At 43.9% G+C, this 25,992-nt stretch overlaps 1 protein-coding gene across 1 annotated transcript; it reads right to left on the bottom strand.

Annotated features, from left to right (window-relative positions):
• Nucleotides 1-5,529: 5,529 nt before the first annotated feature.
• LOC127013848 (leucine zipper transcription factor-like protein 1) lies at nt 5,530-16,739 on the bottom strand. The gene is made up of 10 exons (XM_050892891.1): nt 16,692-16,739; nt 14,971-15,095; nt 14,292-14,486; nt 13,737-13,797; nt 12,233-12,301; nt 10,770-10,835; nt 10,556-10,633; nt 7,914-8,087; nt 7,326-7,429; nt 5,530-6,503 (listed from the first exon to the last, which is right to left on the bottom strand). Exons 1-10 carry the CDS (start codon nt 16,692-16,694, stop codon nt 6,485-6,487), a joined length of 894 nt encoding a protein of 297 aa, XP_050748848.1. The 5' UTR covers nt 16,695-16,739; the 3' UTR covers nt 5,530-6,484.
• Between the last annotated feature and the right edge of the window lie 9,253 nt (nt 16,740-25,992).

The following is a 25,992-nucleotide window of genomic DNA, read 5'->3' as shown; positions in this document are numbered from 1 at the left end:
TTGCAGTTCTTGTCTTGCCCGCAGAATTGCAACATGCCAGCTAGCCCTGGAAATACGTCTCATGGGTAACCCTGAATTCTGCTGGAAGGAAAAATCCAAGGTAATTTTAGATCCATAAGCTATTAAACTGAAGGACACACACTGAGAAGCTACATATAAGTTAGCTGTCCCACATCATGAAAACTTTTGCAAATTATTAAAAAGTTAAATGTCCATCACTGCCTGTGGGATTTATTACAAATGATACTTATAAATAACTTAGAGCATTTAATAAATCACAGACAGGACAGCCTTAAAAAATAGCACATCACTAGCGCTTGGGATGCTTCTGTGTGAATAGATTACTGCTACTGATGAGCATAATCAAGTTAAACATTTTCTTGGCTCTGTACCTCCTTCCCATTACATTTCAAACTAGTTTACTAATGGACTGGGGAGACTGTGCAGGCAGAGAGGTGTGGTGTCCTCGGCTCAGGTCAGGCCAGATCAGGAAGTTCAGATGCAATGAAATGAATCCTTGCCTCTCTGACAAATGTCAGTCTCATAAGCAGGTCAGATCACAAACTACTATGAGGGTTTTTTTAAAGGTGGTCATGCACATAGGCACCCAGCAAAATGCCTGTCATCCAGTGGCTCCTTGAGAAACAGGCTTTAAATATATTTAAATGTATTTAAACAGGTAACACTCGGGAATTCTTGCTGTGGGACTTCCCATACACACCTCAGATAATCAATACTATTTCTGATGCTATTCAAGATTTTATCTCCTTTGAACTTCCTTCATTTGGGTTAGGGGAGGACTTGGGCTTTATCTTCAGGGACAAAGATAAGCCTCTAATAGACACATGCAAGAACTTTTGATCATTTCACTGCTCATGTTAAAGGAGGATTAGAAAGAATTTTTTCCCCCAGTACCTAACAAATTTGAGAGTGTGGGGTTTGGGGGAGTGGGTGAGAAGGGTAGGGGTTCATCTCTACAGCAAGCCAGGGACTGATGGGACAGCATGTGAACTGCCCTAGGTAAACCTAATCAGAAGCTGGTAAACAAAGCAGAGAATCCCATTTCTCACTGAAGCAAAACTGGAAGTACTTAGGTGAAGGTACCAACTAAAAATCCTGGGCTTGCGTCTCTTGATGCCAGTACAGTAAGAAGCCAAGCGCCTCTCCCAGCTACTTAAAATGCAGACAAAAAGGGAGTCTGGGGTCCTAGCAACAGGTTGGGGACCATGATTCGAGGGTGTGAGAGAAGCTTAACAGTTCTATTGGCGAAAGAGATGGAAACAAGGGAGTAAGGAATAATAAGCAGCAGTGGAAGAAGTCTGGTATGGACAACTCCTAGATAATTCTACCAGGTAGCCTGGACTTTATTATGCTACATCCAACATGTAGGACTATAGCCCCCAGATTTAAAAATAAACCCTCTGGGCTTTCCTTGATGAGTCAGACATGTGGGAGGGGGACAAAGTGTCAGCAGGGGCTAGCTCTGGTGTTTAGTATCTGCCATTCCTGGAAGCACTCACTTCCAAATGGAAACATGCTGGCTGTTAGCGTATTAGATGATTATCAAAAGGAAGTGATGAAAGAGTCTCTACAGCCTCTGCAAATATTTAGTGATGCTATCAAAAGGGAAGCAGATATACAGCCAAGAGAATAGCAGCTCCCACATATGGTTTTTCTGTTTAGATTCACTGTTTACAGTTGCTACTCTAAGATCCATGTTTCCTTACTTTAGGAGAAAGAAAGAATCCAGCTGGATTTCCAGATCTTTGACAACTCATAGGCCATGACAACTGTTGAGTGGTTGCTCTACGTGTAATTGGAGATTACAGTTACTCCTCTAAGCAGTTATTAGGATTGCAATTATTCCTTCCAGCTCATCACTATTACTTGCTGCTTAGTTCTACACTGTAGATGATGCCCTTAAGGTCTGTACCCTAAAGTCATATTCAGCCTCTCAATCACCCTTAAAACTGTTTTGCGTTACCTCAGCCTTCCAAGAAAAGCATGCCTGAGAAGAGTCTCTCTTTTTATTTTCCTTGCTTTTCTTTAGCACCACAGCTCTATCTATCTTCTGACTGTGTGGTTTTTTAGGGTACTCCTTCCATGAAGGTGCGCTCAACACAGTTCTGATTCACAGAATTGCACCCAATTCACCCAGACCTCAGAACTGGCCCGTGTAAAACAAAAGAGCCACAAACTGGCACCTCACTACAACAAAAAAGATACCTGGCCTATTCAGTCGGTTCTTCTGCTTGTCTTCTGCCAGTTCACACCTTCTCTTTGTCAAAGCTTGCCTGCAGTCTGGGGAGATCTCCGGGCAGCTCTCTTGTTCACCAGCAGCTGTCAGTCTTGAGCTGCCCTCTCAGTCCTGCACCAACCACTCAGCATCACCATTACTTACAACGGACACTCCAAGACACTACATTAACAGGTTCCTAAAAATAATAATTAAAAAATAATTAAAAAATAAAAGTCTCTAGATATTAAGACTGCTGAAACAGAATGACATGTATCTACCCACCTTTATTTGGAGAAGAGGTGACTCCAAACAGGCTGCCTAATGTTTCAGGATATGTCTGAGAGGAGACTGGTAAGGAGGGCAGATCTAGGTACCCTCAGGGAGAGTCTGTAGGCAGCCAGAGCAAGGCAGCAATCCTGGGCCAACGCTGTCACTGGGACATTGTCAAAATTAACAGTCATAGCGTAACTCCCGTGGGCACATTCTCTGCTCAAATCCAGTTATAAACATTTACAATAATAATTACAATAACAATTCTTACCTGCTCACATACAAACTTACCTTCAAATTACATCAAATTGTTTTTTAATATGTTTTAAAAGGCACATCCTTCTAGAACAGATCAAACTTTTTAAGCTTGATCCATTCAGCTACCTGACACCCCAAGACGATTCATGTTTGTTTCCTGACGTGGTGTCCTGGTTTCAGCTAGGACAGAGTTAATTTTCTTCCTAGTAGCTGGTATAGTGCTGTGTTTTGGATTTAGTAGGAAAATAATGTTGATAACACACTGATGTTTTTAGTTGTTGCTAAGTAGTGTTTATACTAAGTCAAGGATTTTTCAGCTTCTCATGTCCAGCCAGCAAGAAGGCTGGACGGGCACAAGAAGCTGGGAGGGGACACCGCCAGGACAGCTGACCCAAACTGGCCAAAGAGCTATTCCATACCATATGACATCATGCCCAGTATATAAACTGGGGGAGCTGGCTGGGAGGGGCGGATCGCGGCTTGGGAACTAACTGGGCATCGGTCAATGAGTGGTGAGCAATTGCATTGTGCACCACTTGCTTTGTATAGTTTAATTCTTTTAGTATTACTATTGTCATATTATTATTATCATTAGCATTGTTTTTCATTCTTTTCTGTCCTATTAAACTGTCTTTATCTCAACTCACGAGGTTTTTTTCCTGATTCTCTCCCCCATCCCAGGGGTGGGGGGGAGTGAGCGAGCGGCTGCGTGGTGCTTAGCTGCCGGCTGGGGTTAAACCACGACAGGCGGTAAGAATCATTTCACTGTGGTCTGACAGCATTTGGTATCACGCAGAAGCCAAGAGCTGTCCTTGATAATGCCAGAAGAGGGAAACCAAACTGAGGAATCTTAAGAACTTTTTGGCTGGATTGAAATCTAAGTGCCTGGCAGACGACTGTGGGTTTCCCAAAAGCAAGGTATGTGAGAAATGTCCAAACTACAGCTGTCCTTACATCAGCCTATCAAATAAAGAGGAGCACTTGCAGTTTAAGTGTTAATATATATTAGTGTTTGTCTTAGGACATTTAAAAAAATGGCTATTATCCACAAGAGAAAACCAGATTAAGGAGTACTTTATGAATAGTTAAAGAACATTGGGTAATATCCTGTCTCATTAAGATGGTAGCATGCAGCACTGCTGGCTCATTTATTATCGAGCAACCACTGAACTCAAGTCACGGCTAGAGCACAGGGTTGGTTGTTAGCTGTCAGAGTCAATACTAGCGAAGCTGAGCTGCCTAGATTTCATTCCCATGGAAAATATTCTTCAGTTTGCAAGCAAAACAAAAAACCCACCCAGCTTGAAAGAGATTTGATTCCTGCAGATCAGCCAGTTACAGAGAAATTTTCTTTTTAAACGTTCCCTTCAGGCATAACTAGGGAATTAACAGCTGAAGTGGAAGAAATGGATGATGTCTATTTAAGCGGTATAATGAACTTCCGAAGAACAAAGGCTGGTAAAAGCAGTATTAGAATTTACATCTCAGGGAAAGATGTGAAGTTTTAGAAACATCAGACACTGTCAGGAGAGGTTCAGATGTTATCTCCATCTTCAAAATATTGTACCTATCTCAACAAAAGTAAAATTGCTACTGTATAATGCTCCAGGTCTTCTTTGACAGCTACATCATCTTTGACAGATGATGTATTTTTCATCAAGAGCTCCACACAAGACCTTTACTTAGCCATTGTGCAACACAAACCAACGAGAGCATCACAGTGATCTCATACTTGCTAAACTGGCAATCTGCAAGACAGGTGATCAAAGTCAGTGTTTCAATTTTGCACTACACAGTTCTCTACAATATTTGCCTTACTCATTTGAGGAGATAACATGGTCTGTAACCGCACTTGCCTACAGCCAACTTATCTCATCGAGACCTATCCATATACTGAAGTTGATAGCGTACTTTCTTGTTGAGATGGTTTCTAAGCAGATAATGAAGGCCTATCACAGAGTCAATATTCTAGCTAAGTCAACAGCCAAAGATTTATCAGAAAAGAGAAGGCCAGCAGAAGTCATGAGATTCTCTGCCTTTCTTCACCCTTTACCTGCCATTTTAGAAATAGTAACTGATCTTGTTAAAATGAATTTTATTACGAAGAAAAACACAATATTCACCCAGACAAGTACTCCTGCTGGTGTCAACATAATTGCTCTGAGCAAACACAGGCCAGAAAGCTCTTTGGTACTTCCCTATTAAGAACTTAACATTTTAGTGACTGTACAAGGGGCAAAATAATACCTTTCATGAATTTAACTGACACTGCATGAGGACTGTGTCACCCCATAAAGCCCTACTATTGTGATACAGCAATAATATCATGTTACAGACACAGGACTTTATCCCAAACCATTCTTGCTTAACCAGTGGGGAGAAAAGGACAAAAAACTTACAGACTGCAAGTGTATGGCAGATTTGACTGGGGCATCACAGCTTGAGCAATTTTAACAGCTTTGCCCGCTCGAGAAAGAATGAGGGAAAATTGATCCATTTCAGTTCAAGCAGCTCCTGAGACAAGCACTGTTAAATGCCAGTTTCTGTAACACACACACACCAGCCTTTTCCCAGCCCTGCCACTGGTACACTTTTTTACAGCTGTTTGATGTGGTGTGGCTTTGAACATGAATCTGTAATTTACATGTTCACACTTCTAACAAGATTATTTACTGATCTGCCACTTCTTTCTACAGATATTAAAAAAAGAGCTATAGAAAACATTCCTATAATAAACCAGCTCCTTAAAGATTAAATGTTTGAAAACATAACGGTTTTATTTGGAGTAAAATACAACATACATATGAACAGGGACAGATGAACAAGTAGAATGCACTATTAAGAGGCTGCCAGATAAATGCAAGGCAGAGGATTACAAGTAAAAGACTTGAGAGAAGTAAGCTGTTTTCTGGTGAAGTTACATTAAGAAAGGAGATGAAAACATCTAAAATAACTTATTTCCCAAGAAAGTTGCTCCATTAGCAACTTCCCCATGCATTTTCAGATTATCGTCTTAATATTAAGAATACTGGCAAAATCAGAATCTGTCTTCTGATGTTAAAATTTGTTTCAAATAAATTCAAGTGAAAAAGCTTAACTTCAATTAGTGGCTTTATTTGAAAGGGTCCAGTGCTTCTGCTATAACGCATATTTACCTCACTATCTAATGAACATCCTCTAGCAAAATGTTACTGATCACATTTTGCTGAGGTATGACATGTCCAGTGTGAAATAACATTGCAGAATCAGCGTGTTTCATTTTTCCTCCTACTTTTTACTTCCACTGATGGAATTTTCACATATAATGCCACTTCATGGCTACATTAACTATACAAAAGTAACAACTGGAGTTTCCACCTCAGAGACATCAAAAACCCTAATGCTTATTTTTTTTCTTTTTTTTCTTTTCTTAACAAAAATAAACTCCTTTCTTTGTAGAGAATGATCTCAGTCCTTCAATAAGCTCCTGTTTGCTATTTCTCAAGGAATGTTGATGGTTAACAACTAAAAACGTGACTACAGAAACGAATACCTATAAATTGTAGGTTTACAAGGAAGTAAGGTAAGAGTTTCAGCGTGTTATTAGTATTAATAAAAAGTTATTTTAAGCACTAGAAGCAAAAAATATACCATTCAAAACAAAAATTATTGAAAAATAATACCAGTCTACATTTTCTTTCTATGGCAGCTTCTGATAGATCAGATGTTTTTGGTATTTTAGTCCTCCGGCTCATATCTGAGGATTAAAAAAAAAAAAAAAAAAAAAATTAAAACAGAGACAAAATGTCTCTTGGGTATTTTCTACTCTAAAGAAAATATGAAACCCAAGTAATAAATTACTCCCACTAGTGACACATTCCTGTCAAGGTTCACTGTATGACTTAGGGCACAGACAAATGTATATACTTTTTAGACTATTTTCTCCTTTTAAAATTGGCTAGTTTACCAAATAGTGGAATGAGGGAATGACCAGGAACCTGCCCACAAATCCCAAAATACAGGCAGAAATTTAAACGTAAATTTTAAGTTCCATCTCTGTCCTCCTACAGCATAGGTCTAAGGCATCCACGTTGCCAAAGCTCACTTGACATTTGCAGAATGATAGTCTTCTACGCAATATAATGGCCAGGGTGCATCTTTCTTTACTCAATACAAACCTAACCCTGTTTACATACTGTGGACTTCTCATTCCCATAAACAAGTGTGGAAGAAATAAGATAATGCCAAAGCATCTGTTACATCTCCGATCTGTATCTCTGTGTGTAGCACCTGGGGGCTTATCTACCACACCCTTGAATATTTTGTATCCTCTGCATACTAAATTCTCTCATTACTTGCTACATGGTAGCTGCTGTTGCACACATCAGTCCTATTCACCTAGCATCCATTAAAAGGATTGGCTTGTCAAAAATCAGGGAACAGCCTACTAGAAATTCTTTTTAAGGAAAAATTTATAGTCTGTTTTAGAGACAGCTTCACATCTACAAAAACAAAATGGGAGCAGAACACGGATCCAGAACAAGGATCCTGTTTGGACAGACAGAACAGCACCACTTACTTGGAAAGTTTTTTACGTAGATCCTTTATCTGTTCATTCTTCTTAGTGAGAATCTCTTTCATGTTGCGATAGGCAGCTGTTTGCTGAAATTTCTTCTCCAATTCCTACATAATAATAACATCAACATATTATTTACATATTATGAAGACCAGGCTAATACACTTTTTAAAAAAGATGACTTGCTTTTCCTCCTCAAGTTTCAGAATAGTAGTTTGTCTAACTTACTCAAATTTAGATGAAGTCAACTAGTAGATTCAAATGAGATTACTGGGAGAGAAAGAGAAACACAAACTTTATTTTCTAATGAAATCAGGCTAAAAGTCTTCTGAAGACTGGGAATACACGTTTCATTCAAAAATTTCTATGCAGACAAATGGGCAATTTTTAAAGTATTCATCTAGTTATAATCACGCAGTTAGTTGTATTTTTGCTCTTTTACATATAACTTGTTTTTCCACTGAAATAACAAAAATACACAGGCACAAGTGTGACCCAATAAACTCTGCATCCTGTAGTGTAAGCTTGTTAAATTACTAATCAGTTAAAATGTGCAAGGATCTCATCTTTACATTACAATAAAATGCTAACCTTTTCAGCTGTGGATAGCTGATCCTGAACCTTAAGTAAGTCATGTTTTGTTGTCACCAAGTTCTCTTCCAAGAATTTTTGGTTTGCAGTAGAGTCATTCAAAGTCTTCTCAAACTGGCATTTCAAAGCTGCCACTTTATTCTCCAGTTCGGTGATATCCTGGTTTGCATTCATCTTCAACAGAAGAAATATTTAAAATATGTCAAATGCAAGAGAAGATATATTTAAAATATCAAGTGCAAAATTCCACATAAAGGGGGTACATCTTAATTTTTAATAATTACATTCACGTTATTCCTGTAAAGCCTAAATTAGAAGTGCTTTAACTAAAAAAAATCAGTTAAAGCACTAATTTATAACTTCAAAAAATTGTTAATAAATGCATTTTAAAGATGGCTGGAATGTCTTCTCTGCCAAGTTGAGATTTCAAGTTCTTGTACTTCACTTCTTCAGGAATTAGGTGAAGCCACAGGATGAAGCATATCACAAGAAGTTATTTAGCATACAGAAATAGTAAATTACAGTTTAAGATCTGAATGTCTATGCTATAATGTATTTTTAAAGCAGGTAAAATATCACAGGCATTTCAAAAGCTGTTAGTGTAATACAGGTAGGAAAGGATGAAAGTGTTAAGGCTCGTATTATCAGTCAGGTACCGATATTGCACTGTTCTCAGATGCATTACAAAAAGAGCCTCCACAGTTGCTTGTGAAGCAACTTTCCTGTTTCCTTGTGAGAAGAAACAACCCAAACTCTTCTGGCCATCAGTTCTGGGTCACAAAACATTGTATTCATGTAACTGTTCTATGGATTTCCATTTAAAAAAAAAAACAAACCCTCTCAGGTTTAAAAGCTCAACTTCAGGCTCTCAAAAGTATAATCACTCAGGATGAGGCTGAACCAGCAGCACCTTAAAAAGAACAAAAATCTAAAACTAAGGAAGCTCTGCTCCTTTTTCTATATGGAAGGTAAGATTTGAGCATAGGAAACCACTTGATAATGGTACCTGTACAGAAGAAAAGCTTATTTTGAATTTTGAGACAGAGTCCAAGGCTGCGATGCTGAAAAGCACTACAATGTATAATGTTTCAGATCAGAATAGACAGTGACCATTTTTCCAAACTGTGACATAAATCAATTACGTAAAAATTCTAAATCCTCAAGTTAATCTGATCCAACAGAGCAGTTACTCCCAAACTGTGGTTCACACTTAATGTGTGGAACCATATTAACTATTAAAAAAAAAAAAAAAAGTAAGAGCTGGAGAAGAAAGTGACAGATTATAGAGAGCAAATTAGGACATGAAAGCTGAAGATACTCAGCAGCCCTGACACTGAGGCCAATTCATGTTTAACCAGAAAAGTAGGATGAGATTTGGTGCCAATCTTTTAAAACTACAAATGCTATTATCCAGGATTTAATAAACACCTTTAATATTTTAAACCTTTAATAATTTAAGGCTTAACAAAACAGATAAAGAAAATATTTGCCATGACTGACAAATCAAGTTCCCTATTAAATAACATTATTGAATACAGATATTGAAAGTTACTAGATAAAATTATAACATATTAAGAAAGTCAAGTACATACCATAAACCAGTTAGAAAGCAAAATAAAAAGAAATCGGGATTAAAATATGAAAATTAAAGTGGAAATGTTTTACGATATTGAACTTCACTTCCAAATCTGCAAATACTGCAGGAATTTTAAAAAGTCAGTTTCTCAAAATAATGGGATTAAAGTGTTCTAATTTTGTTAAAAGTTTGAACTGAAATGTTTTAAATTTAAGAAACAATCACACGTGAACAAACTTTAGAAAATTCTAATTATTGACAAAATAAAGGTACAAACTTAAAAAAATACTAAGGTGACCTGAACAGATTCATCTGTGTCAACGTGCATGACTTCTAGCTTCTTATGGTTTTTTTCTGCAGCAGCAACTCACCGTGTTTGAGCCCTCATTTACAAAAAAGATTAAGAACCTCAAGTAGTAAAAATAAACGGTGAACCATTTTTGACAGTATGCTGATATGGGTAGAACTGCACAAAATCAGACATTTGCCATCTGACCCATGATCATTGACATTTGTAGCAAAACTTCAATTGATGTTTAAGAATATACAACACTGGACACTTGCATACAAGTATTTAGGTTTTTAAAGTCTGAAGTGAGAAGCAGCACGTCTGGCTTGTCCATGTCAATATCAAGTGTGACAAATGCTTGAAAGAATTAGTGTTTTATTGTTGCTATAAAACCCAGGTTAGATATCATTCTTTCATTAGTAAACAGGAAGAAACAAACAGAAATAAATTTGTATCTGTTAATACAAATATCACCCCTGACAATATGAACTCTGGAATACTACTTCCTGATAGTACCTGGAATAATATTTTCTGAAAATAATTTATCATGGTCTATGTGACAAAAAATACATGTCATAACATAAACACACGTTCTGGATTATCTGTTGACTGACAGACCAGCAGGAACAGACAATGTCAGCAGGAACATGACAATACTAACTTGAACTTCTGTATTTGCCAGAAAAGAAACACACCATACAGACCAACTTTTTAGATGTACAGGCAACAGTTGTGTTAAACGGGGGTGGTAGTGGGGGAAATCTTAATTATATTTACCTTTTGATCTCCTTGAATCATCTGTAAATCCTTCAGTGACTTCTCTAGCTTGGACTTCTCATCTAGTGCAGCTGTAGCCTGTGATACATTGAAAATGTAATACCTCAGAAACATATTTTAATTGAAAACATAAGAATAATAACCATGGGATTCTTATTTAGGTATTTTTTAATACGTAAATAGCATTAAGTATCCAAGCTTACAGGGAATTTACCTGTGTTTCTATTGTCTTGAGTCTGGTCTTCAATTTTTCATTTTCTTCTTGGAGACAAGCAACTGTCTTTGGGTTAATGAATGAGAAAAAGGTTGTGAACACTCTTGTGCTATTTTGAATTTTACAAATATTTCATGTAAGAAAATACGCTTCATAGCTTAGGAAAGCAAACAAGCTTCTAAATGCTTATAAAAATGGCCTTCATAAGAAATCAGTAATCCATTTATTTATTGTGCTTTCTGCTTCAGTCAGCAAGAAATTTAAGTCTCCAATTCTACTGTAATATATAGGACCGTTCACTTAAATTTGGCACACGCTTTACTGAATTGAGACTAGTGAGCTCAGCATCTTGTTAGTATCAATATTCACAACAAAGAAAGATTCACGATTGCTGCTCATCATTTTTATTTTCAATCAACAGGCAAGTAAGAATTTGTTCATAGTTCCTGTTTAAAAGAGACAAATACCAGGTTACTGCATATCACGTTCTGTGTCACAGCAAATAACCATGTTTTATCAGTCAGAGTAAATTCACCACATAAACTTTGAATTATTTTTGAGGAAAAAAAAAAAAAAAGACATCAGATGCACATATTCAGCAAAAACTGTTATGAAACAGATTTTGAAATTATTTTTGAAGGAGAACTACATTGATCTATAAGTAAAATACAAGTCTGAATTCTTGAATGTTTTATCTTAATGGGTAACAACAATTTGATTCAGACACTGTATTTGACAGATCACTTTGGTAACGCAGGCTAGAAGACAGAAAACGCAATTCCTTGCTAAATATCTAGACTGCCCATAACTTAAAAGTGTATTATAAGAAGTGTGGCATTTTAAAAGAGTTCAGTCAAACTAAACAAGTTCAATACCTAATAAAAACTACTGATAACATTAAATACTAGAATGTATTTTGTAATTCTGAAAATCTTTAGCAAGTGGGAAATTAGATGTTTTCAAAACTAGTAAATTCCAAATTCTTTAAGTGCTTGTTTCTTTAGGAGGAATTTAACCAACTAACAAAAGAAAAAAGACTGAATGTAATAAGATTGACTTCGAGTAATACAGAAAATGTTTGATAACCTAATCATTTCAGCCAGCTACATATTTTAATTTACTTCCTTGTTGGAAAGCCAGCCAGCTGCACAGAACAAAATGAATACTGATTTCTACTAATTTACCTCATTAAATGGAAAAATAAATATTTACAAATGCTAAAATGTCTTTGCAAAAGGAAGGTCAATATTGCAATACATGTTAGAGATCATAACCACACAATAAATTTAAGATGCTTTACAATATTTATTAATTTATTAGCATTTTACTTTACATTCTGGGGTATATTACCTTGACATCTATACAGTGATAGGCACATACAAATATTACTGTACAGCTATCCAGTTCAGCTGGATAAGCAGAATGGTCATTGACCACAACTGCACGAACAGACAAGTTCTTACCTTGTTTAGCAGCTCTGACCCACCTTCATTTAATGGAGCCAGTTTTGGTTTAATGAGATCTGCACTGGGCTAAAGATATAATAAAGGTTAAAAAAGTAAATTATACAGATTTCTAAGAGGAAGAAAAATATTCCTTTAGTCTGTAAAATAACTACTGACAGTCAATTCAGCTTTCTTTTGTACAGCAAATGAATGACCTTTTATTTCAAGTTCAGTTTTTACTGGTACCTTGGCTCCTAAATTATATACTTCACTTTCAGCTAAAGTTAAACAAAAATACTGCAAAGAGACATAAAAGGATTGCAAACTTGAATTTACAAAAGACTACCGATGCTGCAGCAACCAAAAGACAATGAAAACAGAAAAAAATATTTGAGTGATTGTAAGAGTAAAAAGTATTTACACAGCTCCAAATAATTTTCTTATTTTAAATATTCAAATATAATATATATTAACTATATATACCTTTATGCTACTGTTGTGGTTTAACCCCAGCCAGCAACTAAGCACTATGCAGCCACTTCCCCCTCCCCCCTCCCAGTGGGGTGGGGAGGAGGAAAAAAAAAGTAAAATTTGTGGGTTGAGATAAGAACAGTTTAACAACTAAAGTAAAATAAAATACACTACTAACTAATAATAATAAGAAGAAGAAAAATGAAAAGGAATATTAAAAAAAAAAAAAAAAAAGAAATAACACCCAAGAAAAGACAAGTGATGCACAATGCAATTGCTCACCACCTGCGGACCGATGCCAGAGCAGCGATCCACGCCTCCCGGCCAACTCCCCCCGTTTATATACTGGGCATGACGTTCCATGGAATAGCCCTTTGGCTAGTTCGGGTCAGCTGCCCTGGCTCTGCTCCCTCCCAGCCCCTTGCACACCTGCTTGCCAGCAGAGCATGGGAAACTGAAAAAATCCTTGGCTTAAGATAAGGGCTACTTAGCAACAACTAAAACATCAGCGTTATCAACAGTCTTCTCACACTAAATCCAAAACACAGCACCATACCAGCTACCAAGAAGAAAATCAAGTCTATCCCAGCCGAACCCAGCACAGCTACAAATCAAATAAGGTGCAACTGTAATCATACAAGATAAGCTAGAGTCACATCTGTATTGTGGAATCTTCTCAGCTCTTGACTCCATGTTGGGACAAGCCAATGTCCCAGTCTTACTCCAGTTTCCAGGGGGAAGGGAACCCAGGAGCAGGTGCTCCAACACATCCCTGGTCTGGCTGACTTTGGGATGAGGATTATGAGGCTTGCCCCAGATGTGCAGAATCTGCAATCTGGAAACAGCCAAGGCAATTCAGTGTGAGCCCTGGTGCTGAACTGCAAAATGTTACTTTTTGGAGACTTTCAAAGATTGTTTTGAAAAAGGGTGGGGGTTTTGTTTTTGTTTTGTTTTTCTCTCTTAAGCACAAAGAGTCAGTACTAAGTATTTTAAACATCTGTCATGACTCCACATGACATTTGATTATGATTTGATTAAAATAAAACTCTACCTTCTTGTTCGAAGATGTAAATTCTGACTTTTCAAACTCAGCAACCTGTTCCAACAATTCTCTTGAAAAGAAAAGTAAAAGGAGGCATTTATTTACTAAAAGAGCTATGCTATGAAACACATTTTACCAGGCTGATACTATGCTCTTTATTGCATGTAAGATTCTCATCAGAAGTACAGAATGAAGTCCTATGCAAATACAATAAATGCAACAGATCACGTCATGCAATGGTATGGTATATGCATTAGAACTGTAAGATTTAGCATCCTTGATTAAAATATAATCTACTCAGACAACAAAGGCTTTTTAATCAAATCCTATCACCTGCTCTTAACTGATTGATTCAAGTAAGAACATTACCAATAAAAACATCTTCCTGACAAATTTGAAATTATTGTGTATCTTGCTACTTTATAGATGGAAGACTTGAAACTAACCTATCATTGATAAAATAGTAAAAGAATAGGTTTCTATGGATAGGAAAAGAATGCAAATAGTCAACACTGAAGTTTTCTTATTATTGAAAGGCATTCTGTACAGTCTAATATATGTTACCGATTCTCCAATTCAGAGACGTCCGTCTGTAACTTAAGGTACCATTTCTCAGCTTGCGAAAAGAGCTGCCGCAGAAGTAAAACATTGGTGTAAGTCGTATTTATGAGCTCCGACTCCACTTCACTGTGTACAATGGTCTGCAGTCCATCCAGCATGTCTATCACCTCATCGACTGTAAAGGTCTCCTCAACAAGTCTAAACAGAGCAGTCAAGATGAGTCATGTATGATAGAGGTAACAATTTTGCATTGTTATGAGACCTCACTACACAGGTATCACTCTTATATAATGCAATGTTCTTCTGAAAACATCCACTGTCAGTAGTGGCTGTGTCAGTCATGACCATGGCACTACTAACTGGTTACTGTATTTAAATTTTCTCTTGGAAACATTACAATCACAAATATTACTTCCGCTACAGTCTTGCATCAAATTTAGACATTAGAAGTAAGATATAAAGCAATGTCATGCTGTCAATATCTATGTTAATTCCTAAGAATTTGAACAACTTAGTTTTAAAAGGACTTGACTTGTAACATTTGCAAAATCATTGGGTCTTTCTTCCTCACTAAGAACATACAAATGAAAACAGAGAAAAGTTGCCCCATAAAGCATTTAAACCTGCAATTGTTGCTAGCATATTTTGCTTTATTCTTGCTCAGAACCGCCCTCCATGGTACCTGCTGTCCTTAAGGTCCTGAAAACAAGAATCCACTGTTTTGAGACACAGGCCACGCTTGAAACGAGCAAAGCGCATGTAGTTGATCACTTCATTCTGGTGGTGCTCATTAAGGCCTAGCTCTGCCTGTGGATAAGGATATAAGCACAAAGATAAATGTACAATGAAATAAGTAAAAAGGAGCATAAGTATTGCAAAGACTTGCCTTCTGACTAGTTTCTGTGCTTGCTTGCAGAGGGTTATCATGTTAACTAGTATGTTAAAAAAACACCATATTTTCATATGTGTTATCCCTATATACCTCCAATAAGTGTTCCCCCTTTAAAAGCACCAGTACTTGGAATTAAGTCCTCAAGTGACCAGTACCCTTAGAAAAGTCATACAAAATCAGAGACAATCAGAGGATCAGAACCAGAAGGACTGTAGGGGAGAAGCAGCTCTTGGATAAATTTGTCTTTGTATTACACGTACGTGTACATAATGTAGCTGAATGATGTATCTTTTATAGATGTACTAACAAAAATAGACAGGAAAGTATGTTATGTTTCTTTGTTAGTTTATATGTAAAATCTTGAGACTTCTCATACAATCTTAAGTGATAATCTGAATTTGTTTCTCAACAGCCTATTGCCCAGAAACAAATATTCCCAGGGCAAATTAAGAAGGAAGCATTTTTAGATCTGGCTAACTAGCCCTTCTATGTATGCCTCTATTTCAAAAGGAGGAGTATTGGCATGGCCAATTACATTAGAATAAATCTTGCTCATGCAGGTAGCACAAGACACAAGGAGGCATAACAGGGCACGAATGGGAGTTTATCATCACAGTCCCTGGAGGGCTGATGCAACCAAAGGTGAAGTCCATTTCATTTACTCCAATGTACTTCGTTAGTACTGCTGGTGTCGGAGACAGCAACGTAGCAAATCAGACAAACAGTTAATCTGATCACCTTGTCATTATTAATCCAACTGTGCAGGGTAGCTCCAGTGAAAATGCAATACTGTGATACCTGGATGAACAATACTGAAAATGTAAGCACAGATCTCAACTGCCTGGAAATTAAAGGCAGTCTAGGAACAGCAACAGCAGTAAATAAAACAAGCTTTCATAACGTGGTTGCAAATCTAATGTCTCCCACAAAGTCCCACATCTTGCAAATGACACATCATATGAAAAGTTCAATTAATGTTGTCTTTGCTGTTGCTGGGTTTTCTTTAGGTGAAAAGTTTCTACTCATTACAGATAGAAAGGAAGACATATGCCAACACCAGTGCTGAAATCTCACAATCCAGAGAGAAGCTACAAAAGGACATTAAACTAACAAATAAATATGTAAGCGCAGGCCAAAGCCACTCGTGATCTCTAAGTCAGCTACGCTGTTACGCAGTTAAGCAACTGGGGCATCGGATCCTGCAAAAACCCCAAGCCCCACTAGTCTCCGCAGGGTCCAACAGGGGTGGCACGGATGCCCAGGACGGCAGGCGGCAGCAGCAGCCCCCTCGAGCGGCCCCCCGCATGACCATGGGCCGCCTGTCCCCGGCAGGACTTGACCGGGCCGCCTCCCTGCCCAGCCTCCGGGCCGGCCCACGGCGACGGCCGGCCGACGCGGAGAGCCTCCTCACGGCTGCGGCTCTGCCCCACGGTGGGGAGCAAGGCCGGCCAGACGGCGACGCCATCCTCCGCCCAGAAGAACTGACGGCCGGAGGCGGCTCCGCTACTCACCATGGCGGCCCCTTCGCCGGCGCTCGGACAACGGCTGGGCTCGGCGGCTGACTACGGGCTGACGGTTGCCATAGAGAACGAAGCCTCGCGAGTGCCCTCGCTGCGCTCCTATTGGCGACGGCTCGCTCACGTGACTCGCACGGCCCGCCCCCGGGGGTTGCGCGGCCGCGTCCCCCCCGCCCCTCCCCTCTCGGCGGGCGGCGGCGGCCGTTTCCCGGGGCAACCGCCGTTGCCCCCCGAGAGCTCGCGCTCGGCGCAGACCGTGTGCCCCCCCGGCGGCTCCACCGTCTGCGCATGCGCACCTATCCCCGCCCCGGTCAGCCCAGCGCGCTGCCAGCGCGGAGTGGAGCGGGGCGAGGCGAGGCGGGTGTTCGGGGTTCCTCGGTGGAGCTGTGGGTGCCGTCCTTCCCGCCCCTTCCCCGGGGCGGCCTGCAGCCCCAGGGCCTGTCGCCGGGCGTGGAGAGCAGGGCTGCCGGGCCTCGGTTTGCGGTCGCGCCGGGCTGGGCTGGTTTCGCTCCACTCTTCCTTCACCCCGATGGAAACGGGGCGGGCGGAGGCGGGAGCAAGCAGGTGGGAAGCTGTGTGAGGGTTTTTCTGCAACATCTGGGGGTTTTGTTTCTGGGTTGTTGGGGTTTTTTTTGCTTTGTTTGTTTGTTTTTCTTTAAGCCATCGGGAAATAAAAGAGTTGTTCAGCTTTTGGGATTCTTTGCTTCTCTTGCTGTTCAAATATGAATGAATACTCATTCAGGAGTGAGTGTCCTGGGGACAGAAGTTCTGGCAGGTGGATGGAGGTCAGCAAAATGAATGGGAACCTCTTAAAATCATAATAAAAAGGTAAGTGGGTATGCACTGATGAGCTTTGTAATTGGTAAACCACTTTTGTTTAGGAGCTCTATTCTGCACTGAGATTTTTCCATTCAGTGTTATTGCATGACATGTTTCAAATTTGATCTGTTCTGGTTCACATTACTGCAGTAATCCTTTTGACACCTAATACCTCTGATTCTGTAGCCTAACACTCAGATGCTGCTCTGGCGTAACGGAGTGAACACTCAGATCACAGAATCACAGCATGGTTGAGGGTGGCAGGGCCCTCTGGGGTTCATCTTGTCCAACCCCCCTGCTCAAGCAGGGCCACCCAGAGCCGCTTGCCCAGGTCCGTGTCCAGACGACTTTGGAATATCTCCAAGGACAGAGACTCCATCACGTCTCTGGGCAACCTGTGCCAGTGCTCAGTCACCCTTGCAGTGAAAAAGCGTTTCCTGATGTTCAGGGGGAACCTCCTGTGTTTCGGTTTGTGCCCGTCGCCTCTGGTCCTGTCACTGGGCACCACTGGAAAGAGCCTGGCTCTGTCCGCTGTGCGCCCTCCCTTCAGATATTTATACACATTGATGAGGTCCCCCCTGAGCCTTCTCTTCTCCAGGCTGAACAGTCCCAGCTCTCTCAGCCTCTCCTCATAGGAGAGATGCTCTGGTCCCTTCATCATCTGAGTGGCCCTTTCCTGGACTCTCTCCAGTAGCTCCATCTCTTTTTTTTTTTTTGTACTGGGAAGCCCAGCACTGGACATGGCGCTCCAGGTGTGGCCTCACCAGTGATCTGCTGGAGTTTCTTCTTAGGGAAGCTACGGTGAATTCCTGGCTCAGACAAGGTTAATAGCTTTTAAATATGGACTGATAGCTCTTATATGACAGAACATGAAATTGTTTATAAACAGTATAAACTTTGTTTATAATGTCCTAGTGTTGGGCAGATGCATACATTATGGTCAGTGCTTAATAAAACTGAAACCTGGACATGCCTGAGTTTAGTTTTGCTTGTGCTCCATAAAGCAAACAACCAAAACCGAAGCAGCAAACAGAAATCACGGCGATAATTATCTTTAAAAACAGATGGATGATACAACAGTGAAATAAATACGTTATTTTCCCAGCAGCAGCAGCATGTATGTGGACTCAAGTACAAAGAGTTTATGCAGTGTGAAGCATTTTAAAAAACATGAAAGGTTATGTTTTAGTCATGTCATGGCTTTACAAATCAATTTTAATGGGCTTTATTTATAGGTGATAATATATTTACACAATTTTTTTCAATATTTTTTCACAGCAGCCATAAAAAAAGAGTTCTACAATTTTTTTGTAAAGTTGGTAGAGATTAGATAGTATGTAATATAGACCATCTGTTTATACTGTGCCTATTACCGACACTTGTTAGTTCCGTATGCAATACACTAGATGTATCTGTGTTCTTACACAGTTATTACAATGGTTTTGTCTTCAAAATACACTGCGATAATGAATACATTAGTCCATTGACATGATTGGACTTTTAATCTTTTTCAATTTTATGATAAAGGAATTATGATGCTGATAGATTAAATACTTGCCCAAGACTACCTAAGGTAAGAGCCAGGGAGTTTCTCATGCTGATGGCACAAAACAAACCCAGAACAAAGTGGGGAATCCTTACTCAGACGCTTCGATCCATCAATTGTCAACTATGTCAGCTGGAAAAAAATTGCTGTGCTTCAGCTGTCTCCCCAAAAACCAGGAATGACTCTGTTCCAGCACTGCGCAGCAGTGGTGTTGTGACGCTCCCTGTATTTATAAAAATCATTTGAGATGCCTGTGTAAAAAGCACATTCTATGTGCAAGGCATCGTACGGCTTGTCAGCAGTAAAATACTACCCCTGACGTTTCTCCATTTGTATATTACCGTTTGGATGTACTGGCAAGTTTGCCTCCTTTCAGGGCTGCAAAGGGATTCCTGTAAAACACTCTAGTTTCGTGCTGAAATGGCAAGCTTATTTTAGCCGTGCTGGTTTTACCGAAATGGATTTCCTTGTGTTTTTCTTCTAGTTTATGCGTGGGTACCGGGAAAAAAAAGGCAGCAGAAGTACAAGCTAGCTAAACCCCTTTTTATTGCCAGCAGTGAAGGAAAATGGAAAAGGAAATGGGAAGAGAAAGGGAAAAGGGAAAAGGAAAGGGAAAGAGAAAAGAAAAAAAGAACAGAACAGAAAAGGAAAAAAAAGGGAAAAGGAAAGGGAAAGGAAAAAGGGAAGGGTGAGGGGGAAAGGGAGGGGAAGGGAAGAGGGAAGGGGAAGAGGGAAGGGAAGGAGATCATTAAAGCAAGAAGACAGCAAAGTAACACCTGCAATCATCCAGAATGGTTTTCATTACATGAAAATGACAGTGCTCATCAGCCCCTCCTCCCCACCTGCACCATCCCTCTCTGTCACCTAAAAGCTACTAGAAATCTAACCCAAAGAAAAGACAAACAGCCCTCTAAAGATGCAGTCTTCACAGTGGCCAGGACAAAAAGCACAAGCCAAAGGGAGAAAGGAAACTAGTAAATAGCAGAGAGATGACACATTCCCCCATGACACCAGTGGATAGCTTAAAAGTCGGTATTGCCTTCCGTATCTATACAAGCCATGAAAGCAGAGGACTGGAAGGACATAGGAAAAAGCGGCACCTTGGGATCTGCTGTCACCGTGGCAGCACAGGCACAGCAAGCCGTCACCAGAAACACCTTCACAGCCAGCTTCATTTTCCTTCTTTCAACCACAGTCAGCAAGATTTCTGTTTGCAGACTCTCTGTCATTTAGTCACTGTGGAGGAAAGAAAAACACCTCCCTCTGCTCCTTAACTGATGTTGTGCTCTCAACAGCTTTTACACTGCTTGAGGTACATGGGAATCACCTGATGGGAGAGAAGTACCTACACACCCTTCACCCTAAGCACTCCCCTGAAGAGCCTGTAGCCAAGATCAAATCGGTCCTGCGTGCTTGTCTAGAGTCACGACTGATCTGCAGCAATTCTTAGTGCAATGCCAGGGCGGCTCTGGCTTCACCTTCAACCGCCCATTCGGTAGCTGAGGCAAGAACTAGCCGGGGACAGCAATCCCCCATGGGCCTTGCCGTCCTCAGACTGAAAACCCCACCTCCAGGCCCCAAGGACCTCGGTGGCCCTACAATGGACTCCTCCCATCACCCCTGCCCAGCAGCCTGGAGGACCCAGGCCCTCTCCTCCCCTCTGCCCCTCTCTGCTACTGGCGGGTGGGAGGATGCCACTTGCAGGGAGCCATGCGGTTGGAGGGTAATGGAGACTCCCTGACCCTCCTGGGACACTGTGCCCACTGTCGCGTTGAGGGGACCCCAGGCCTGGCACGAGGAGGGGGCTGGAGCCCAGAGCACACAAGGGGAGCTGGAGGGCAGTCCCGGTGCCTGAGGGGCAGCCTTTCTCTCTGGCAAGCAAAATGGCCCCCTGGAATGGGGCCTTCATGGCTTCATGGGCCACCGTCCCAGCCACAGCGACTTCCGTTGCTGGTGTCACCAGCCTTCTGTTACACAAGCAGGCACCCCTGCGGCTGGCCCACAGCTCGCTGAGCAGCTCGAGATTCTGACACCAAGCATGTTTGGTAGAGGAGGATCCAGCGAAGCGAGGCGAGAGCCCATGGTCAGTGGTACGAGCAAGAAGAGCTTCTCGAACCACTGAGGATGCCTCCACATCCCCAAAAACAGAAGTGGGCTGACCAGAGCAGCAACACCTATGGCAGGCGAGCGGTGGCTGGAGCTCACCCCGCACAGAATGGCGATGAGCCCATGGAGGTGCATCCACCTCAAGAGGAGGAAGAGCCAATGGAGGTGGATCCAGCTCCTGCAGGGCTGATGGGGCACTGCACCACCATGGCCGGGGTGCCTCCAACACCATGGTGCCCAAAGTGCCGCAGGACCGCCGGGGGCTCTCAGGGACCCTCCAAACCGCCAGCTCCCAACAAGCGGTGCCACCCCTGCAGCCGATGCTAGCCGTAAGTCAACCATCCACACTGACACCCAGCAGGCTCATCAGGAAGATCACCCAGCTGTCAAGCCGCAGCTGAGCCCTGCTTGCCCACCCCTGACTCTCACCCCTCAGGAAGGGGGGCATCTCCTCTGCCCTGAGCCCTGGGGAAGAGGCGAGGAGAGGGGCTGCCACGTTCTGGCCGGCAGCGCCATAGCATCAGGAGGAGTCCCTTGGAGACCATCGGAGACCGCTAGACACCACTGGACAGCATCGGAGACCGCTGGAGACCACCAAGACCGCCGGACACCACTGGACACCGCCGGAGCCTGCTGGACTCCCCTGGAGCGTCACCGAGGTTATTGGGGTCTGGAGGTGGCATTTTTTCGGTCTGCAGATGAGAAAGCCAGTGGGGGGTGGCTGTCCTCAGCTAGCTCTTGCCTCAGCTACGGAATGGGGCGGTGAAGATGAAGCCAGACCTGCCTGGCAGTGCGCAGAGAATAGCAACACATCATCAAAGAAGGTAGATGCGCCATCCCTGGAAACATTCAAGATGGAGAGACAACTCTTCCTTTGGAGAAGCAGAAGACTTCAGTTCTGACAGGAAGAAGTTTTGGCAAGATTGGCCAAGAAACAGTTAAAAAAACTATAAAACAATAAAACCCAATTTAAAAAACAATAAAGCCCAATAACAAACGACTTTAAAAATGCTCTCCTGTCTTATCTGGCACTTTTGAGACTGCATGTGGAGTCCTGCATCCCGTTCTGGTCTCCCCAGGACAGGAAAAACACCATCATACGCAGTGCGGGCCCGGCCCAGCGCCTTCGAGATGGTGAGGGGCCGGGGTACATGGCACACAAGGGCAGGCGGACAGAACTGCCGCTGGGCAGCTGGGAGAAGAGAGGGCTCACGGCTGGGTCTGACTGCTGATCTTCCAGAACACTGAAATTGTTTTCCTCACCCAATACCACGTAGAAAATCATCCTGTTTGTCTCCCACATGCACTTCACTATTGCTAGTTTTGGTATTCAGAAGAGCAAAGGCCTTCTACACAAAAAAACAGAGAGAGAGATTGATTTCTCCCAGCTTGCATCCCTACTCTCTTTGGTAGGATACAAGCCATGGGCTCATCTCTCCTACCTGCTCCCGAGTCTTATCGATCAAAGAAGAAGTATGAGAGCATTCAAAGGTGAGTGTTCTTTGCCAATGTGCACGGAAGCGGCATCGCATCTCTACTTCACGAGATGTGTGAGACAAAAGCTTCATCTTAATGGTGGGAAGAAAAGATGGAAGTGGAGCTTTGCTGTCAAAACTGCTTCTACAGAAAAAAATACCTCGGGGAGCTCCTGAGCTCCTCTGCCTTTAAGGTCTTTAAGCCCACAGCCAGGAGGAAGCAGGCCATGCTGTCAACTACTTCTTTACACCTTGGGTTCTAATCAACAGCACTGTTTGCTTTGCTCCCACGTGGAGCCGTGGAGCGGACTGGCAGGTATCCAGCACGGGTCACTGGAGCCCAGCGCTTGCAGCAAACCAGGGAACACACTCAACTGACAGTCTTGCTGCACCTCAGCTGGGGATGCAGCCAACTGACCAAAGGGATATTCCATACCATATGACGTCATGCTCAGCAATAAAAAGCTGGAGGAAGAAGGAGGAAGGGGGGACGTTTGGAGTGACGGCATTTGTCTTCCCAAGTAACCGTTACACGTGAGGGAGCCCTGCTTTCCTGGAGAAGGCTGAACACCTGCCTGCCCATGGGAAGTCGGGAACCAATTCCTTGCTTTGCTTTGCTTTGCTTGCGTGTGCGGCTTTTGCTCTACCTACTAAACTGTCTTCCTCTCACCCCACGGGTTTTTCGCCCTTTTCCGCTTCTCTTCCCCCTCCCGCCGGGGGGGGAGTGTGTCGTGCTTTCACCCCAGCCAGCAACGAAGCACCACGCCGCCGCGGAGCGGGTGCCCTGAGGGCAGGGGGAGGCGAGGGGACTCACCGCCGCCCAGAGGAGTGCCGCCAAGCCGGCCAGCGGGAGCAGGAGCCGCAGCATGACGGCGCGGCAGCGGGCTCTCCTCAACCCGCCGTCCCCTGACACGGCGCCCTCCGCTGACTGCCCCGCCCCGGCCTGCTCCGCCCCGCTCCCTGCCCGGGAAACTGCCCGGCGCAGCACGGGCATCCCTCCTTCCCGCCGGCACCCGCAGCACTGGCGCTCTGCCAGCAGTGCCCTGCCTGCCTGCCTGCTCCTGCCGTCGCCTCCCGCCACCTCCCAGGACACCCCACGCTCCAGCCGGCCCAGGGCCGGGGACTTGCCCCAGCTCCTCCGAGGGGACGAAGGAAGCCCCCCCCGCCACCTTGGCTGGGCAGAAAGGCCCCGCACCCCTCCAGCCAGCCCAGCCCAGGGAGGTGGAAGATGCGTCTCCCAGGGGACGGGCCGGGCCCAGAGGCGCTGAGGCTGCTAGAGCGCGAGGCCGGCGGGCCAAAAAGGAGGTGGGAGATGGCCCGACCCCCCTTTGCACCCAGGCGGCCAATTTGCTGATGGTGCGCGAGGAGGCTTGAGGAGGAGGAGGAGGAGGAGGAGGAAATCCAGGGCAAGAGAGTGAAGGGGGGGACACCCAAAGCGGAAGAAGGGGCAGAGCCAAAAGGGGTCTGCGGCGGTCACCCATCCTGGCCTCACCGGGGCCGCCCCTGCTTAGCTTCCCTCGAACAGACACCTAGGCCGGGTGACGCCACACCGGCCCCCGACGCCCCTCCCCCAGCGCCGCTCTTAGCCCCCCCGCCCCGCCCGCACCCGGACCCGCTTGCCCCAACACCACCTTGCCCCCACCCCGCCCACACCCTCCCCGCCACGGGGACCCAATGCCTTCCCCCGAACACCCACAACACCCCTACCCCGGACCCGGACCCGGACCCGACCACGACCACGACCCGGACCCGACCCGGACCCTCACCTTCCTCACTCTTCCTCTCTCTTACTTCTAGCACCGCCCTTGCCTCCCAAAAACATTCCCTCCTTTCCCCAAATTACACACACACAACCAACCAAACCTCCCCGCACAAAACACCAACGCTACCCACACGCACACCACCACACCCACGCCTTCGCTGCCTTTAAACCCGGCTCCAACACCACACGCAACAACTTCCCTTTCTACATTAAAGCCTCTGCACACACACACAACGCAACCTGTCAGGCAGGGGACAGGACGTTTCAATAACACGCTGGGCAGGCACTCCTCGCATTCTCAAAGCCATAGACGCATACCAAAATCACATCACCACCAATGTTTCCAGTTCTTCTCTTACATACTTGACCGATTCTTTCCCCCCTGTGTGGTATGGACAAAGTTGGCAATGTATGCATCACAGCAAAAATCATTCCTACTGTGGTGGGTTGACCCTGGCTAGATGCCAGGTGCCCACCAAAGCCGCTCTATCACTCCCCTCCTCAACTGGACAGGGAGAAAACAAAAGGCTCGTGGGTCGAGATAAGGACAGGGAGATCACTCACCGATTACCGTCACGGGCAAAACAGACTCGACTTGGGGAAGAAATTAGTTTAATTTATTGCTAGTCAATTAGAGCAGGATAATGAGAAATAAACCCAAATCTTAAAACACCTTCCCCCCACCCCTCCCTTCTTCCCAGGCTTAACTTTACTCCTTATTTTCTCTACCTCCTCCCCCCGAGCGGCGCAGGGGGACGGGGAATGGGGGTTTGGGTCAGTTCATCACACGTCGTTTCTGCCGCTCCTTCCTCCTCAGGGGGAGGAGGACTCACACTCTTCCCCTGCTCCAGCGTGGGGTCCCTCCCACGGGAGACAGTACTTCACCAACTGCTCCAGCATGGGTCCCATCCATGGGGTGTAGTCCTTCAGGAACAGACTGCTTCAGCGTGGGTCCCCCGCGGGGTCACAAGTCCTGCCAGCAAACCTGCTTCAGCGTGGGCTCCTCTCTCCACAGGGCCACGGGTCCGCAGGTCCTGCCAGGAGCCTGCTCCAGCGCGGGCTTCCCACGGGGTCACAGCGTCCTTCGGGCATCCGCCTGCTCCGGCGGGGGGTCCTCCACGGGCTGCAGGTGGATATCTGCTCCACTGTGGACCTCCATGGGCTGCAGGGGACAGCCTGCCTCACCATGGTCTTCACACGGGCTGCAGGGGAATCTCTCTGCTCCAGCGCCTGGAGCACCTCTCCCCTCCTTCTTCACTGACCTGGGTGTCTGCGAGTTGTTTCTCTCCCATCTTCTCACTCCGCTCTCTCTGGCTGCAACTGCAACTCCCCTGGAACTTCTTTTCCCTTCCTTAAATATGTTATCACAGAGCGCTACCACTGTTGCTGAGTGGCTCGGCCTTGGCCATCGCAGGTCCGTCTTGGAAACCACTGGCATTAACTTTATCGGACATAGGGAAGTTCTAGCAGCTTCTCACAGAAGCCACCCTGTAGCCCCCCCGCTACCAAAACCTTGCCATGCAAACCCAATACACCTACTTACTGTTCTGAGACACTTAAGGAACGGGCAGGTAGGAATGGGAGAGG

Source organism: Gymnogyps californianus, chromosome 2 (assembly GCF_018139145.2).
Source record: "Gymnogyps californianus isolate 813 chromosome 2, ASM1813914v2, whole genome shotgun sequence".
Classification (NCBI taxonomy): domain Eukaryota; kingdom Metazoa; phylum Chordata; class Aves; order Accipitriformes; family Cathartidae; genus Gymnogyps; species Gymnogyps californianus.
This window is presented reverse-complemented; position numbering and strand designations above follow the sequence as displayed.